Source organism: Lathamus discolor, chromosome 1 (assembly GCF_037157495.1).
Source record: "Lathamus discolor isolate bLatDis1 chromosome 1, bLatDis1.hap1, whole genome shotgun sequence".
NCBI classification, from domain to species: Eukaryota; Metazoa; Chordata; class Aves; order Psittaciformes; family Psittacidae; genus Lathamus; species Lathamus discolor.
Window position 1 is genome coordinate 119,776,966 of NC_088884.1, and position 15,238 is coordinate 119,792,203.

The 15,238-nt window shown below is 39.7% G+C and overlaps 1 protein-coding gene and 1 non-coding gene across 2 annotated transcripts in view; one reads left to right on the plus strand and one right to left on the minus strand.

The window, feature by feature from the left end:
• Nucleotides 1-306: 306 nt before the first annotated feature.
• The window catches only part of DCHS2 (dachsous cadherin-related 2), a 118,988-nt gene continuing 104,056 nt past the window's right edge, over nt 307-15,238 (minus strand). Inside the window, exons 16-20 of the mRNA XM_065665230.1 lie at nt 14,848-14,999; nt 11,864-11,994; nt 10,110-10,396; nt 6,308-6,446; nt 307-3,654 (exon numbers count right to left, since the gene is read on the minus strand). Of these exons, the coding sequence (XP_065521302.1) occupies nt 1,031-3,654; nt 6,308-6,446; nt 10,110-10,396; nt 11,864-11,994; nt 14,848-14,999 (3,333 nt within the window). The 3' untranslated portion in view covers nt 307-1,030. The remainder of the gene's footprint in view (nt 3,655-6,307; nt 6,447-10,109; nt 10,397-11,863; nt 11,995-14,847; nt 15,000-15,238) is intronic.
• Nucleotides 8,566-8,667, plus strand: LOC136007483 (U6 spliceosomal RNA). Its single transcript, XR_010609734.1, has one exon. It is a non-coding gene; the product is annotated as a U6 spliceosomal RNA (small nuclear RNA).

Here is a 15,238-nt window from a genome sequence, read left to right on the forward strand (position 1 = left end):
TAGATGCATTTTCTGTGTATTTTATTGATCTGATACAATATACAAGCATACACAGCAGTATAGGCATGTGCATGTGTCTGGATATACATACATACACAAATTGCCATATGTATGATACATACAACAAAAAAGGCCAGATTATCTGGTCTTGCAGAGATATGCCCAGCACAGGACCAAAACCAAGGGTGGAGGCATAGAGGCCCTTCAGAACTGTAACATGGTCTATTCCTACAGATGCCTGGGGACCAGGACAACTTCTGTAATAGGACAGACAGTAGGTATCTATTTTAGATCCAGTAATGGAGAAAATGGTTGCTTTTACCTTTTACCTGTTTTCCAAGGGTGATCCATTATTATTCAGAGCAACATTACTTGCTGGCTTTACACCAGGAGATATACAAAATGTCCACAGAAACTGCTAAGTGGGATTCCACAGCACAAAGACAGCTGAGAAAACCCACTGGGGAGTCATGGCAGATGATGAAACTGCACCAAGCCGAACAGGCTGCTGTGACCCAGGGGCTGAGATGTGGAAAGCTTGTGCAAACACTTGAGAAATAGCTCAGCAAGAATCCTTGCTTTGTTCTTTGCCCATCCCCAAACCTGCTGTACTTACACATGCCTTTAGTACCTTCTTCTAGTATCACCACAGAAGTGGTCATAACCCACCAGCATGCTAATAAGGATTTTCCACAGAAAAGAATTGCTACTATTACTTGTTATTGACATATTTTATACGAAAAACAGTAAATTTGGTCAAGTTGGTTATCAGGCAACTGGCTGCGTGATTTACCATAGGTTTTTGGAGCTGAAAGAGGAGAAGCTTCATGGCCTCACAGTGAATTCTGGGAAGAACAAGATGGATAGTTACCAAGTTTGCAGCTAGTTTATATTTTAACCTTTTCAGCTCATGAAAACAAAAATAATACTGGTGATATAGTTCTGACAGGCATATTTTGCTTTTTAAACAATAACAAAATACATTTTAAGCCTTATTTTTTTATACCATAACATACTGTCAGTTAATAACCTAGACCTGAATTTCTTCCTCTGTTGCAAGTTCATGGCTTTGATCGATAAGACACATTCCTATAATTTTCCCATCAGACATTACTGGAGAAGCAGCAGGTGTCTGCATGGTAAGTAAAGAGAGAGAAGGAGAAAAACTTGGAGTCATGGTTGGTGGAGGGTACCCAAGATTACTGATAAGGGGAGTGTGAGGGTATCTTTTAAACGCTTGTCCTGATACTATATTTGGCATTCGTGGTGGCACGGTCCTTATGCCAGGCTGAGCTACTGATGTTATCAAGGGAGGAGGGAAAACAAGAGATGTCTTCTCCTTAGGTAAGCTATGAGTGCACATGTCTTCATCTTTCAGTTTTGAAATATCATTAAACACTGAAGCAAGATGTTGAAATCTGGGTTCCCAGCTGAGCACATAATCCCAGTTATAACCACCTCCAGGATCCTCATCACAGGTGCCAAGTGTTGCAAGTGAATCATACCCAGAGTCCTGCCTATCTGACATTAAGACATACTCTCTTGTGAGGTCTGTCATTATGTCCTTCTCTTTTATTCCAACTTTCTTATATGTTGGGGATGACATTTTGTGTGCATAGGCTGTGTCACAGGCTTCTTCTCTGCCCCCTCTTTTAATGGCCTTCATGCTTTCCATGCTTTGTGTGTTAGCCACAATATCTGTTTCTCCAGACTGACAGGAGAACTGATCAGACTCTCTTGGGATCCCCGAATCTGGTACCCGTGAGCCGCACACACTCAGTGCTGAGCCATCACTCTTTCTGCATGGATGCTCATTGATCCGTTTGATTTCCTCATCCTCTGTTGTTTCTCCTTCAGCAGAACCATGGCCACTGGAGTCTGAATGCCTGCAGGGGACATTATCATCCTTTCCGTCAATGCCTGCTAGGCTCAGCCATTCTGCTATGGCACCCATGGGAAGCATACTGCTCTCTGTACTATGGATTTTCTGGCAGTCCTTATCTTTGCTGGCTAAATTCACATCAGTAGCTGAGGAGCATGCTGCTTCTTTTTTCACACGAGAGTTCATCAGATCTTTCCTCTTACATCTCATAATAAGTGCAGAAAGACTGACTGCAAGCAGTAGCAACACTATCAAGAAGGCTGAAACACTAATGGTTAGGTTGTATGCTGACACTACCGGGTAACTCTGAGGAGAATTGGAAACATTTACCAAAACAGTGCATACTGTGAACTTGGACTCAGTTTTGGGGCTATGAGCTCTTACCAACAATTCCAGGGTATCATCATTCCTTTTGCTGCCATTTTTCTTCCTGTGAACAGTCTGAGTCAAATAAATATTACCGCTGGTTTTATTCACTGAAAAGAATGGAGAAGTTTTTAGCAGAGAGTAAGTAACAACTCCATCCAGTCCACCATCATTGTCCGATGCTGTCACTCTACCAAGCAACTGGCCTGCTTCATTCTTCTCAGGGAGGTTAAAGAAATACTGATCTTGTGTAAACACTGGGTCAAATTCATCCCTCCCCTCAATATCTACCTGAACTGTAATGGTAGCCAGTGAGTCACCTTTGTCTTTTGCTTGGATTATGAGACAGTACCTATTCTTACTTTCATAGTCAAACGTTTGCTTTGTATGAATATCTCCTGTCAAAGGATCAATGAAGAACATGTCACCATCTCTAGGAGCTTCACGATGAGCCAAACACGATGACTGGATGGAGTAAGTAAGGTGCCCATAGGAGCCTTTATCAAAATCCAGTGCATTAACAGAGCACACAAAAGAAAAGGTAGGCAGATTTTCACTAACAGTGCAGCTCAGGCTGGGAAACAAAAAGAGTGGGGCGTAATCATTGTCATCTAGAACACTAATAAGGACAACAGAAAAAGCCACATTTTTCACATCAGCTCCTCCATCTGTGGCTTGTATGATCAGAGTGAATTTCATGGTATCCTCATAATCCAGCGTTTTCATTAAATCCACTGATCCTGTTTTCCCATCTAAGCGAAAATGTCCCCTGTCATTTCCAGAGATGATAGTGTAAGTGACTTCTGCATTAGTGCCTGCATCGCAGTCATTTGCTGAGACTTCAGTGACATGACTACCTACAGAGATGCTTTCTTTGACATGAATATGGTATTCTGGGCTGCTAAATACTGGAGGATTATCATTAACATCCAGGACAGTTATTAGCACAATAGCAGTTGAATTCAAGGAGGGTTTTCCACGATCAGAGGCAAGAAGGACCAAACGGTGAGAAGAAGCTAGTTCCCTGTCAAGAACACTGATCAAAACAAGACTGCCAACAAGTTTGTAGGATGTTTCTGACTCCATGACACTTGTTTCCACAGTGAATAAATTCTTGTCATTGCCATCAATAATAGAGTATTCAACATACGTGTTTTCATGTGTCCAGTCATTGTCAATGACTGAAAACATGAGGATGCTTTCTCCAGCTGAGGCATTCTCACTCACACTGAGATTGTACAGAACCTTTGTGAACTGAGGGGCGTGGGTATTTACATCTTCTACATGCACCTCTACAGAAGCGACTGCACTCAGAGCCGGACTGCCACCATCTGTGGCTTCTATCAGGAGCTGAATAAAAGAAATCTTTTCAAGTTGTGTCACTGGTCCTGTAGCAAACACCAAACCTGAAAATAAAACAAAATTAATAAAAGCCAACACTTCACACTCATTAAGGCAAGTAAGTGTGATTCCAAAAGCTGTACCTATTTAGTTGCACTTGAAAATGACTCAACTATAATGTCTGCATACCCCAAAGTAATTCTCTTGCATCCAAAGAGTAGTGGGTCAATGGCTCAAGGTCTGGGTACAAAACAGTGATGAGTGGTGTCCCCCAGGGTGTCTGCATTGGGACCAGTGCCGTTTAATATTATCATCAGTGACATAAACAGTGGGATCAGGTGCGCCTCAGCAAGTTTGCCGATGACATAAAGCTGTGTGTTGAAGTTAACACTCCTAATGGACAGGATGCCATCCAGAGGGGCCTAGACAAACATGAGAAGTGGGCCCATGTGAACCTCATGAAAGTCAACAAACCCAAGGTCCTGCACGTGGGTTGGGACAATCCCCAGTATCAATACAGGCTGGGGGATTGAGAGCATCTCTGTGGAGAAGGACTTGGGGGTACTGCTGGATGAAAAATGGGTATGAGCTGACAATGTGCACTCACAGCGCAGAAAGCTGCATCATGAGAAGCATAGCCAGCAGGTCAAATGAGGTCAAGGAAGGTGATTCTCCCTCTCTACTCCACTCTGGTGAGACCCCAACTGAAATACTGTGTCCACCTCTGAAGTCCTCAGCACAGAAAATACTCATTGGATGTGGTCCAGACGAGGACCACAAAAATCATTAGAGGGCCTATGAAGTCAGGCTGAGACAGCTGGAGCTGTTCCGCCTGGAGAAGAGAAGGCTCTGGGGAGACTTTATAACAGCCTCTCAATACGGAAGCGGGTTTACAAGCAAGATGGTGACAGACTTTGGCAAGACTTGTTACAATAGGACAAGAGGTAATGTTTCTAAACTAAAAGAGGGTAGTTTCATACTAGATATAAATAAGGAATCTTTTACAATGAGGGTGGTGAAACAGTGGAACAGGTTGCCCAGAGAAGTTGTGAACATCCCATTCCTGGAAACATTCAACGTTAGATTGGATGGGGCTCTGAGCAATCTGTTCTAGTTGAAGTTGTCCCTGCTCATTGCAGGGGGTTGCACTAGGCGATCTTTAAAAGTCCCTTCCAATCCAAGCTATTCAATGATTCTCTGATTCTACGAATCCTAGCTTATGCTGTAAAGCCAAGGCCAACCCACAATGATGCAGTATCAAACACACATACTGCATTTAGACCAGCAAAAATTTCTCTTCCTAGTAACAGACTGAACATGCAAAATACATAAAATAAAAAGTAAAACAAAGCTAAGGAAATAGGGGTTCCTTAATAGAGGCAGCTATGCTGTGCAAGTTCATTACTGAAGGTCATTAGCTCTTCTGTTTTACTTGCAGCCCAGTAACAGCCCTATGGGCTTGTTTGTTATTTAGATAGGTTTGCCAGTAAGTTACGTAAACATATTTCATTCAAACTGCTTATCTGAACATGGGGGTTGGATGATCTTGAAAGGTCGCTTCCAACCCAAACTATTCAATGACTCTATGCTCATAAGCCATCTATTTCTACTTCACGCTTCACGGTGTATAGCTAAGCACCAGAGACAACAATTTTCTGATTGCAGTAGAAAACAGCCACTCGCAAAACATAAAGACAGGTTACAGAATAAAAATATGGGTAAAAAAGAAAACTGTTTTAACTGTGTAAAACATTTGTATTTCAGTGTTTGCAGTTACCGTCACCCAACAAACACTGCATTCAAAAATTCACCTCATGTAAACATGTAGGAACAGCAAATAAGAGATGAGAACTTGCTCACTGAACAACAGTTGCACATAATTTTTGCAGCATCTAGTAATCTCTGAGACTGATATTCCCCAAAATTTTATGTTCATATACATATAAAGAGACACTCATTTTTTCTTCTCCCAGAATCACAGAATCCCAAGTGTTGGAAGGGACCTCAAAAGATCATCTAGTCCAACCCCCTGCAAGAGCAGGGTAACCTACAGTACATCACACAGGAACTTGTCCAGGTGGGCCTTGAACATCTCCAACGTAGGAGACTCCACAACCCCCCTGGGCAACCTGTTCCAGTGCTCTGTCACTCTCAGAGTATGTTATGGTATTAGGCCAGAAAATTCAACTTGCTAAATCTCATAACTATTGAAGACAAAATTATGTACTTTGGAGAGAGTGTTCTCAATTTAGAAAAAATTTAAATTCCATTTAAGATTACAAGATAACATAAGCTCTGTAAAGACGCAATATTAAAAGCATACTAAGCTGTAGAAAAGTTCCATTATGACAAGTTCAACTTACACTGAAAAAATAGGAAGTATGAACTTGAATTAAATCTAATACATGAGCTGAAATGTTATGAATCAATGCAAAACATACAGTAACTTTTCTATCAAAGCACACGAGAGGAATAGCACCTATAGGATGTTGTGGCTGGTTGCTTTGTGCATGGTTCAGGGACAAACTGAGAACTCCAGCCTTCAATGCCATCAGTTCTTCAGTGATAATGGCAGATTTAGCCAAAATATATAGTGGACTTTTGCCTCCAAAGATTTCCAGAACACAAGTGATCACTGGCAACAGATGAGGAAGTACAATAGGACCGCTCAACTTACATTGAAAAAGCTGAAGTAATAAACCATGCTTACAGACTCACCATTCTTGTGGTCAATGGAAAATCCCTCAGAGGAGGAGAGGATTTTGTAGGAAATCACTCCATTTTGCTCCGAATCCCTATCCACAGCAGAGACTGTCAGAACAGTGGCATCCATAGAAATGAGCTCTGGCAAGCTCACCTGACATATAAAGCAAAATTACAGTTTTGATAAAGTTTAATAAAAGATTTTGAACATAAAAAAGAATGCATTTTCCTTCACTTGGATCTCATTAGGGAAAAAGAAAAAAACAAACCCAAACACAGTTCCCAGGTTTGGAAAAAAAACCACCTGTTTTCTTCTGGGACAAAACTTTCAAGAGCTGAGATATTGAAAATCGTGCATACAATACAGCCAAATCTTATAGTAAACTTTAACCAGTAGTAAAATCCATCTAGTTCTAGCTCATTATGACAATGAGTTCAGAGAATCACTGAGTCTCTTTTTTCAATAGTAGGCTAATGGAAAGAATACCTATAATAGACTGGAACTAAAATTGGCTTTACTCCCTGCTCGTAGAATCACCTTGATTGTTGTACACAGAATACAGTCTGCAGTCACCATCTCTAGTACATTATTGACCATTACAAAAAACAACATGCATACCCTGAAAATTCCAGCAGATAAAAGCACTTAACCATCACTGGATTATTCCTAGAATTTAGTTTTTCAAAATGCTCCCTTTTTTTCTTCATATAATGTAGAAAACCAGCAAAATCCTTTCCCTTCTTAAAATCTTCCATTATTTGAAATCCAGATACTGTACTTTTGTGTCCAAAGTTTCCTTCCATCTTATAAACCCAGTTTCAAATGAACAGTATGATACAGCAACTAACTTTGTCATAATTTCAAGTGTTAGTTTAAATCATTTTAACAGAGAGAGTATATATATATAACAGCCATAAACATATATGAAACTATATATGAAAAGTATAAATATTAAAACACTTGAAAGGACAATAAAAGGGTAAAAATTACAGGATGATGAATAGGGCATTATATGTACCATCGACCAAAAAGAAGCAGTGTATCTTACCCTCCAAGCAACACATCAAAACATAAGGATTGTGGGGAGAGAAGCTCAGCTGTTTATGTTAGCATGGTCGATAGAGCTGCACTGTTTTGCATCAGTTAATAATCCTGCCTGTAATGTCTGCTCTGATCTACAGAAAAATTCCTAGCACTTGCACAAGCACGTACTTGTCTAAACTATTCTCCAAAATCAGACACAGATGGGGGTGAGGAAAACTTAAGGCAAGGTCTAAAAATCACTTGAGCAATAATAGTGCTTCTTTTTGGGTTTTTTTTCTAGAACTTAGACTTAAACTCATAAGTGGGCAATTTACACAAATCCTGACAACTCAGGCACCTGAAAGTTTCACAGGTGCCTACAGTCTGCCCCATACTTAGATAAGTGACTAAACTGCTGTGCCTGAACATGCTCAGAGGTTGACATTTCTTTACTAAGACAAATGTTTAGACTTATTTCTTGACTAAATCTGTCTGAGATTTATAAATGAAGCATTACTAAATCCACCACTTCTGTGGTGCCTCATATTTTTGGCTCTGAGCACATCTACCACACACAGAAAGCACCAAGTCAAGCAAACAGCTCAGTTCACACAATCACAGAACGGCTGAGGCTGGCAGGCACCTCTGGAGAGCATCCTTTCCAACCCTTACTCAGAGCAGGGTCACTATAGCAGGGTGCCCATGACGGTGTACAGTTGAGTTTTGAATACCTCCAGGGATGGAGAATCCACAAACTCTCTGGGCAACCTGTACCAGTGCTTAGTCACTGTCAGAGCTCAGAGGAAAGATGAAAGTTTTCCCAGATGTTTGAACAGAATATCCTGTATGTCAGTTTGTGTTTACTGCCTCTTGCCCTGTCACTGAACACCACACAGGAGAGTCTGGCTCTGTCTTCTTTACTCCCCCCACTAATATTTACACACATTGGTAAGATCATCCCCGACCCTTCTGTTTTCTAGGCTGAATTATCCATGTTCTAGACTCTCTTGGTCCTGAGCCCAAGCTGCACAGCTTAGCTCCACACAAGTCCTAAGCAAACAACTCCTCTGGCAGCCTCACCTTTCCTATGGAGCCTAACCTCACCTGGAGCTCCAGATTTTGTCTGTCTCTCATCCCTAACCACAATTCCAAGCTGCTGAGACTTAGCCCAAGCCCCACAGCCTTAGGGCTGATGAAGTCAGGGCAAAATTCTTTTAGCAGCCTACCCTTCAGAGCTTTGTAGGGTATTATGCTTGCTTCGGCAGCACCTATGCTAAAATTGGAATGACACAGATTAGCATGGTTCCTGTGCAAGGACAATACCCAAATTCATGAAGCATTTAATATATTTTATTTTTTTAGGGATCTGGGGGTGGTGGGTTGACAGCAGGCTCAGTAAGAGTCAGCACTGTGCCCTGGCAGCCAAGACGGCAAACTGCACCCTGGGGTGCATCAAACACAGTATAATCAGCAGGTCAACAGACGTGATTATCCCACTCTATTCGGTATTGGTGTGGCCTTGCCTTAAATGCTGTGTGCGGTTCTGGGCCCCACAGTATACGGATGTGAAGCTGATGAAAGGTCTGGAAGGCACGTCCTATGAGCAGCAGCTAAAGGACTTTGGGTTTGTCTGTCTTGCAGACAAGGAGGGTGAGGGGTGACCTCATGAGGGTGAGGGGTGACCTCATCACTCTCTACAGCTTCCTGAGGAAGGCACATAGAGAGGCAGGTGCTGAATCTCTTTTGCCTGCAATCCATTGACAGGACGCGTGGGGATGGTTCAAAGCTGCACTAGGAGAAGCTGAGGCTGGACATTAGGAAGCATTTCTTTACCAAGAGGGTGGTCAAGCACTGGTATAGGCTTCCTAGAGAGGTGGTCAATGCTCCAAGTCTGTCAGTGTTTAAAAGGCATTTGGACAATGACCTTAACAACACACTTTAATTTTTGGTCATCCCTGAATTGGTCAGGCAGTTGGACTAGAAGATCACTGTAGGTTCCTTCCAACTAAATATTCTAGTCTAGCCTAGTCTATCCTATTCCTATTTTATTAATGCTGCAATTCCCTTTATTGTCTTAGTGGCCATGTCACTAAACCAGATTTGTTTCAAAACACTGTTGGACAACTTGACTTCTACAACAGTCTAGCATTTCAAATGCTTGTCCAGAAGTCTAAAAGCTGAGCCTTGTACCCTTCTCAGTCTAGTAGGGAATGTTGGGGAGGTCAAAACTCATATGCCTCACTCTCTGGATGAGTGCCATTGTGATGAGGCAGGGTTACATATTACAAACTATACGTGCATAATCTACCACAGGGGCATTTGCTACACCTCTGTGGAGCCGTCTAACTGAAATGGCAGAAATTCATGCCATAGTAATGGGGCCAGAATAAATGTACCAACTTAATTACCATAGTCTCAGAAGAGGGAGTTCTGAGCACTGGACCCTGTTCCCCAAACTAGTTTGAATTGTCTCTAGTAACTTCTAGTAATGAATGAGTGGTAATGGAGTATAGCTAGAATTCACATCACTTTTCTTCTGAAGTCAGAAACCACAAACATGAAAATTGAACAATTCCCTCAGTTCTTTTAGCAGAATTCCCAGGAAGGGGCTGGAGTTTCCCAGAAGAGCTCTGTTCTGTTTCTGCTCAGTAATAGTTTACAGAGACCTTTCTTCTCAGTGTTCAAATGCATTTATAAGACAAACATAAAAAAGACAAATATAAGCACTCCTACTATTTATCATCATATAAAGACAGACATCACATACTTGTTGTCCATTTGCCATGTTCCCACCTGATATGAATCCTGAGTGAACACTGGTGGGTTATCATTGACGTCCAAAACAAGGATGGTAAGTTCTGCTTCTGTTTGATGTACAGAATCCGAAACCATAATTCTCAGCTTATACACGGCAGTTTCTTCAAAATCTAATGGCTCCACCACTCTGATTACACCAGTGTGTTGATCCATGGCAAATTTCATTCCAGGACTATTATCATAAATAAAACCAAACTGAAGTGCTGGCCTCGAGTCCACATCATTTGCTGATACTTGAGTCACTATAAAACCAGGTGGGGCATCTGAAACAATAATTTTCAGAGTAAGTCATAGCTAAAAGATGATGCTACAGTTTCTGAAGATTTTGCCAATTTTGTAATATTGAATCTTAGATATATGTAATGTTTCTGTATTAGCTTTTGGTGTATTTTGACTTTGTGTTTTAGAGTAACAGCAACATCCAGAAATGCTATGGAAACAGCAGTGGATTTCTTCAAACACATCTACTTTATCTCAATTTTAATTCAGGTCTTCTTCGGACTTTCGCAGATCCAGTGTAGCCATAACCAGCAACAGGCACTTGCATGGTCTTCCACAAGCATTTAGGTGATGTTTATGTATTGAACAGTGTTACAAACTTCCACAAGAATATTTAACTGGGGCCTCAGAGTCTCCTGGTCTGTGCAGAACCAGTGAATGCAATTCTTGAGCTTTTCCAAAGGAGAAAGCTGCCAGAGAGAAATGAGACCTCCGGCAAACCTATGTGGCACAAAAATCTTAGGAGCTCAAGGTATAGTCTTGACTGAGAAACTGGATACAGACAGCTTTTGTCATGTGCCAAATTGGCAGTACCAGGGATTGCAAACTGAACTTATTAGTGATCATCTAAAAAAGCCTGGCGCTAACAGGAACTGAACCATTTCTCATTTGCATGCCTGGGGCATTAAGCCTAAAACATGCTGTGTAATGTCCTATAGTGAGTATTCTTAAACGGAATACAAAAACCCGAATAAGTAGCAAATGGTTTAGTTGCTGTGCATCCATGACTTCCATACTTGTCATTATCATTGGGAGCTGAATTTAGGAAAGGCTAAAAAAAACACCAATAGAAAGATAGCCTTGATATCTTTTGTTAGCAGGAGTACTGGAATTTCGTCACCTAAATCTTTATAGCATTTCTGTGGTGCATCTTAATGCATCACACGTATAATGCCTGTATTTAAAAATACTGGGCTTAAGAGTCAAGGTCTGCAAATGTTGAGCTGCTGTCACACAACATACCAGATGTATGAGATGGGAACTCAGGAGGTGCTGGGCCCCCCTTTTTATGATCATTAACTGGATCGAGCTATAGAACATTTTTATATTCCATTCAAATTTACAGAAATTATTTCTTTTGACAATGAAGTTCAAAATGTCTGATTTCTAGCAATGCTGGGTTTAACACCAAGTATTTTTATTGGAGAAAAGCAGAAACTGAAGACATCTGAAGAATACTACACAAGAGTCCCAAACAAACAGATTACAGACGTAATTTTGCGGAGTTTGTTTCCCTCTTTCTGAATTGCCTATGGTTTTGTTCCAAACAATTCTTAAACACAATGTCTGAAGATGAAGAATAATGCCTCTGAGAACAAAAGCAGATATTCTGGTATTAATACGATCCATTACGCTTTTTACTACAGTTGCTTGGTTACACCAATCACCAAAAGCACTATCAGCTGAGAAATCCCAGTCCTAAAAAAACTTAGCTGTACTATCATACTTACCTTCTGGGACCTCGACTTCACTTAGTGGTTGGACAACTGGTGCATTGTCATTAACATCCAATACTTGTATCTGCACAATAGCTGTAGCAGAAAGTCTGGGGTTTCCTTTATCAGCAGCTTGTACAACCAACCTACAATTATAGGAAGCAGTAATTTTCACTACTGGTCAGAAATCACTGAATTATCCACTGATGTTATAAGCAGGGGAAAATTTACAAACTAAAAGGTTAGCCCTTTCTGCCCCTCATTGCAGTTCTTCAATTCCATCTTTCTGTGACGTTGACTGTCTGGAGTTTTATTTTTTTGTCTTGCAGGAAAAATGTCCAGGAGATTATAGATGGCAAGACCATGACAAAATAATACAAAAAAAAGAGAAAGTATTAATTTGTATTCGTTTCACCCAATTTCATACCAAATGAAATAAAACAAGCAATCAAGACTCTTTCAAATAAGACATTTTTCCAGACGGTAATTCAGAGCAGGAATTAAAACTTAAGTACTAAATTGTCCTCTGGAGGAACCTGATTGTCCTCATTATTTATAAAGGGACAACAGGAATGTGAAAGTTGGGTAAGATAAAAACAAAGTAATGCTCAGCCAAAACGTCTGCAGAGATACAGTGTAGTCCCCCTATTAAATTACAAATATAAGCGATAAAGTGAAAAAACAGGATACATGCACCATTTGACATTTGCAAAGTTCTCACTGATTTTAGTGGGACCACAATCTCACTGTCAGATTGAAAGAGTTTGCCTGTACACTTCCATTTTACACCTGCTTAAGGATGGGTTGTAGATTCTCTTAGCAACCTTAAAATTTCCACAAACAGTGGAGTGGGGGGAAAAAAAAAGGTTAGTAATGACTGATAAATTTAGGTAAAAGGATGCTTACTCTCTGTGGGAACTACCCTCTGAACAGCAAAGAGCAAATGTTTATTGTAAGCAGGAATTTGCTGGAAGACCACTCTTCAGTATTAAAAATTATCCAGAAGGGAATTAAAAATTAAATCTAGCTCAACAGGCTCAACAAGTGGGCTAAACAAACCCCAAACCCAACCACCCAGCTATGCAAAAGGATATACATGTCAGAGCTTGGCATCTTAATGAAGTATTTTGTGTACTAGCAAATGCTTGTATGTTGCATGACATTTTCTGTGTCTTTCTGCAAATATTCTGAATGCTTTGTATCACCCTCTTTCTTCTAATTCAGTTTCTGGTTAAAGTGTCAAATAGATGTTACTTCCTACATGTTCACAGGACAATACAGAATACCAAGGCGGTTACTTAAGTGGATTGCAGCACTTCCATTCCTGAATCACACTAGCTGTGGTTTGGTGTTTCCTCGTGGTTTCTGATGCCAACTGAACACATAACTCAAATTGCAGGCTAGTATTCAAACAATGACCATGCATAATTCCATATAGAAAGTGTATTTTTGTAGAATGAATATTGGTAAAGTATACATATGGAAATGTTTTACTAAAAAAAAAATCACTTTCTAAGGGAAAAAACTCATAAAAACATCTCAGCCAAGGCATTAAAATTAAGGTTCTGTCAACACTTTCCTTATAACTCCTATATAAGTGACTTAGAACTTACGGAGATGAAAATGTTGAATTTAAATAAAATAAATGACTCCTTGCAAGTTTGAAACATTTTTGTTTCATAACATTTTGAAATTAAACAGGAAAAGGGTTTTGAAAGTTTCTGTTGCTGTTCACATTTCACCTAACAATGTACAGATTAATAATGTATTAGTAAAGAGAAGGAATATAAAGCTTCGAATTCCTTGAACAAACTGTCAATTTAAAAGGCTAGAATTCCAACCTAAACACTGAAAGACATCAGGCACTCAGTTAAAGACAGACAGGAGAATTATTATGCTTACATGTCCAATGTTTCACCAACAGTAAACATCCTTCCTTTGAAGGATTTATTGCAGGCATTCTTTTAAAGTACCGGTTATAAATAAAATTTATTACACTATTTAAAATCAGAATGGATGCTTTTGAGTCAGTGAAAAACTGAAGAAATAAACTCCAAATGAAGTGTTCTGTATATTAAGTTAAAACAAAGTATTCCCTTTAGGACACTATTGTCAAATTACACTGATATTTAAAAAATCCCAACATATTCTGTTGAAATTTTTGATGTGGTTTTAGAAAAGTTATTCTGGTTCCTAAGAATACCAATTGGATGTTTAAAATTTTGTGGGCCCAGAGGATAGGAAACCTTGTGAATACTTTAACTGATGTCACAACCACATGGAAATTAAAAAAAAGAAGGCAATTTCTATAAACATATACACAGAAATCTACTTTTTATATAAATTGCAGTAGATAAAAATATGAGTATGAATCCACATACTCATATTTTCTCTTCAAGGCATGATTTATTTGCTTCCTAATTCCAATTATGGCGTGACTTGTTTAGAAAAATTGCCATGTCCACTTGATCATATTTACTCAGAGTTTCTTGGAAATAGGAAACCCCCTAATACTTAGTACAAGACAGCTTCTAGATGGAAAGAGCTTTCAGAAGCGTCTCTATCAGATTATGGAGAAGAAAGTTGGAACTATATTCTAATTAAAGAACAGAACACATGTGTCTATTTTCTGCATTCGGTTTAAGTGTTTTCCCTGTGTCTTTATATATTTAAAAGAAAGGTCTCATGGAATAGCTGTACAATTCTTAATCAACTAAAATCCAGGAACCGTGGTCATTCCTATAGCGAATCATCACACTCACTTATATCAGTAAGTGTTCCCATTGATTAAACAAGACTTTATTTCTTCCCCTAAATTTAAGACGTATGCAAGAATTCATCATACAAATGAGCAGCTTTATGGCTGTTCTCAGTGCTGTCTGGCTTGCATGCAGGATTTCTGGGCAACAGTATCAACAGAAAACTATAAAATATGTAACATGAGCAATCTCAAAGTGAACAAAAAAAAAAACATTTTTGTAAGAACCTTGCATACAAACCTGTAAGATGATGTGTTTTCATGGTCTAGGACCCTATTAGTTGCTAAAATCCCTCGTGCTGAATCAATTAGAAATGCTGCATTTTCATTACCAGATACAATTGAGTATTCAGTTTCTCCATTCAGCCCACTGTCAAGGTCAGTTGCAAATACCTGTTTGGGAGCAAAACTGAGACTTAATTCAAAATGGCAGAATGCAGTTTCAGAAAGAAAACCCCTTTACTAAAGTAATGTATTTCTGGTTACTTCTGACTGCACAGATTTAAGCAAATAATCATACTGGTCCCCAACATGAGTGTCATGTGAGGTCACAAAAATCTGCTCATGATAGGAAGCATACAAATTCTTTCCCTGAGTAATATGAAATTCAACTACGTAAAGCACTACGGTTG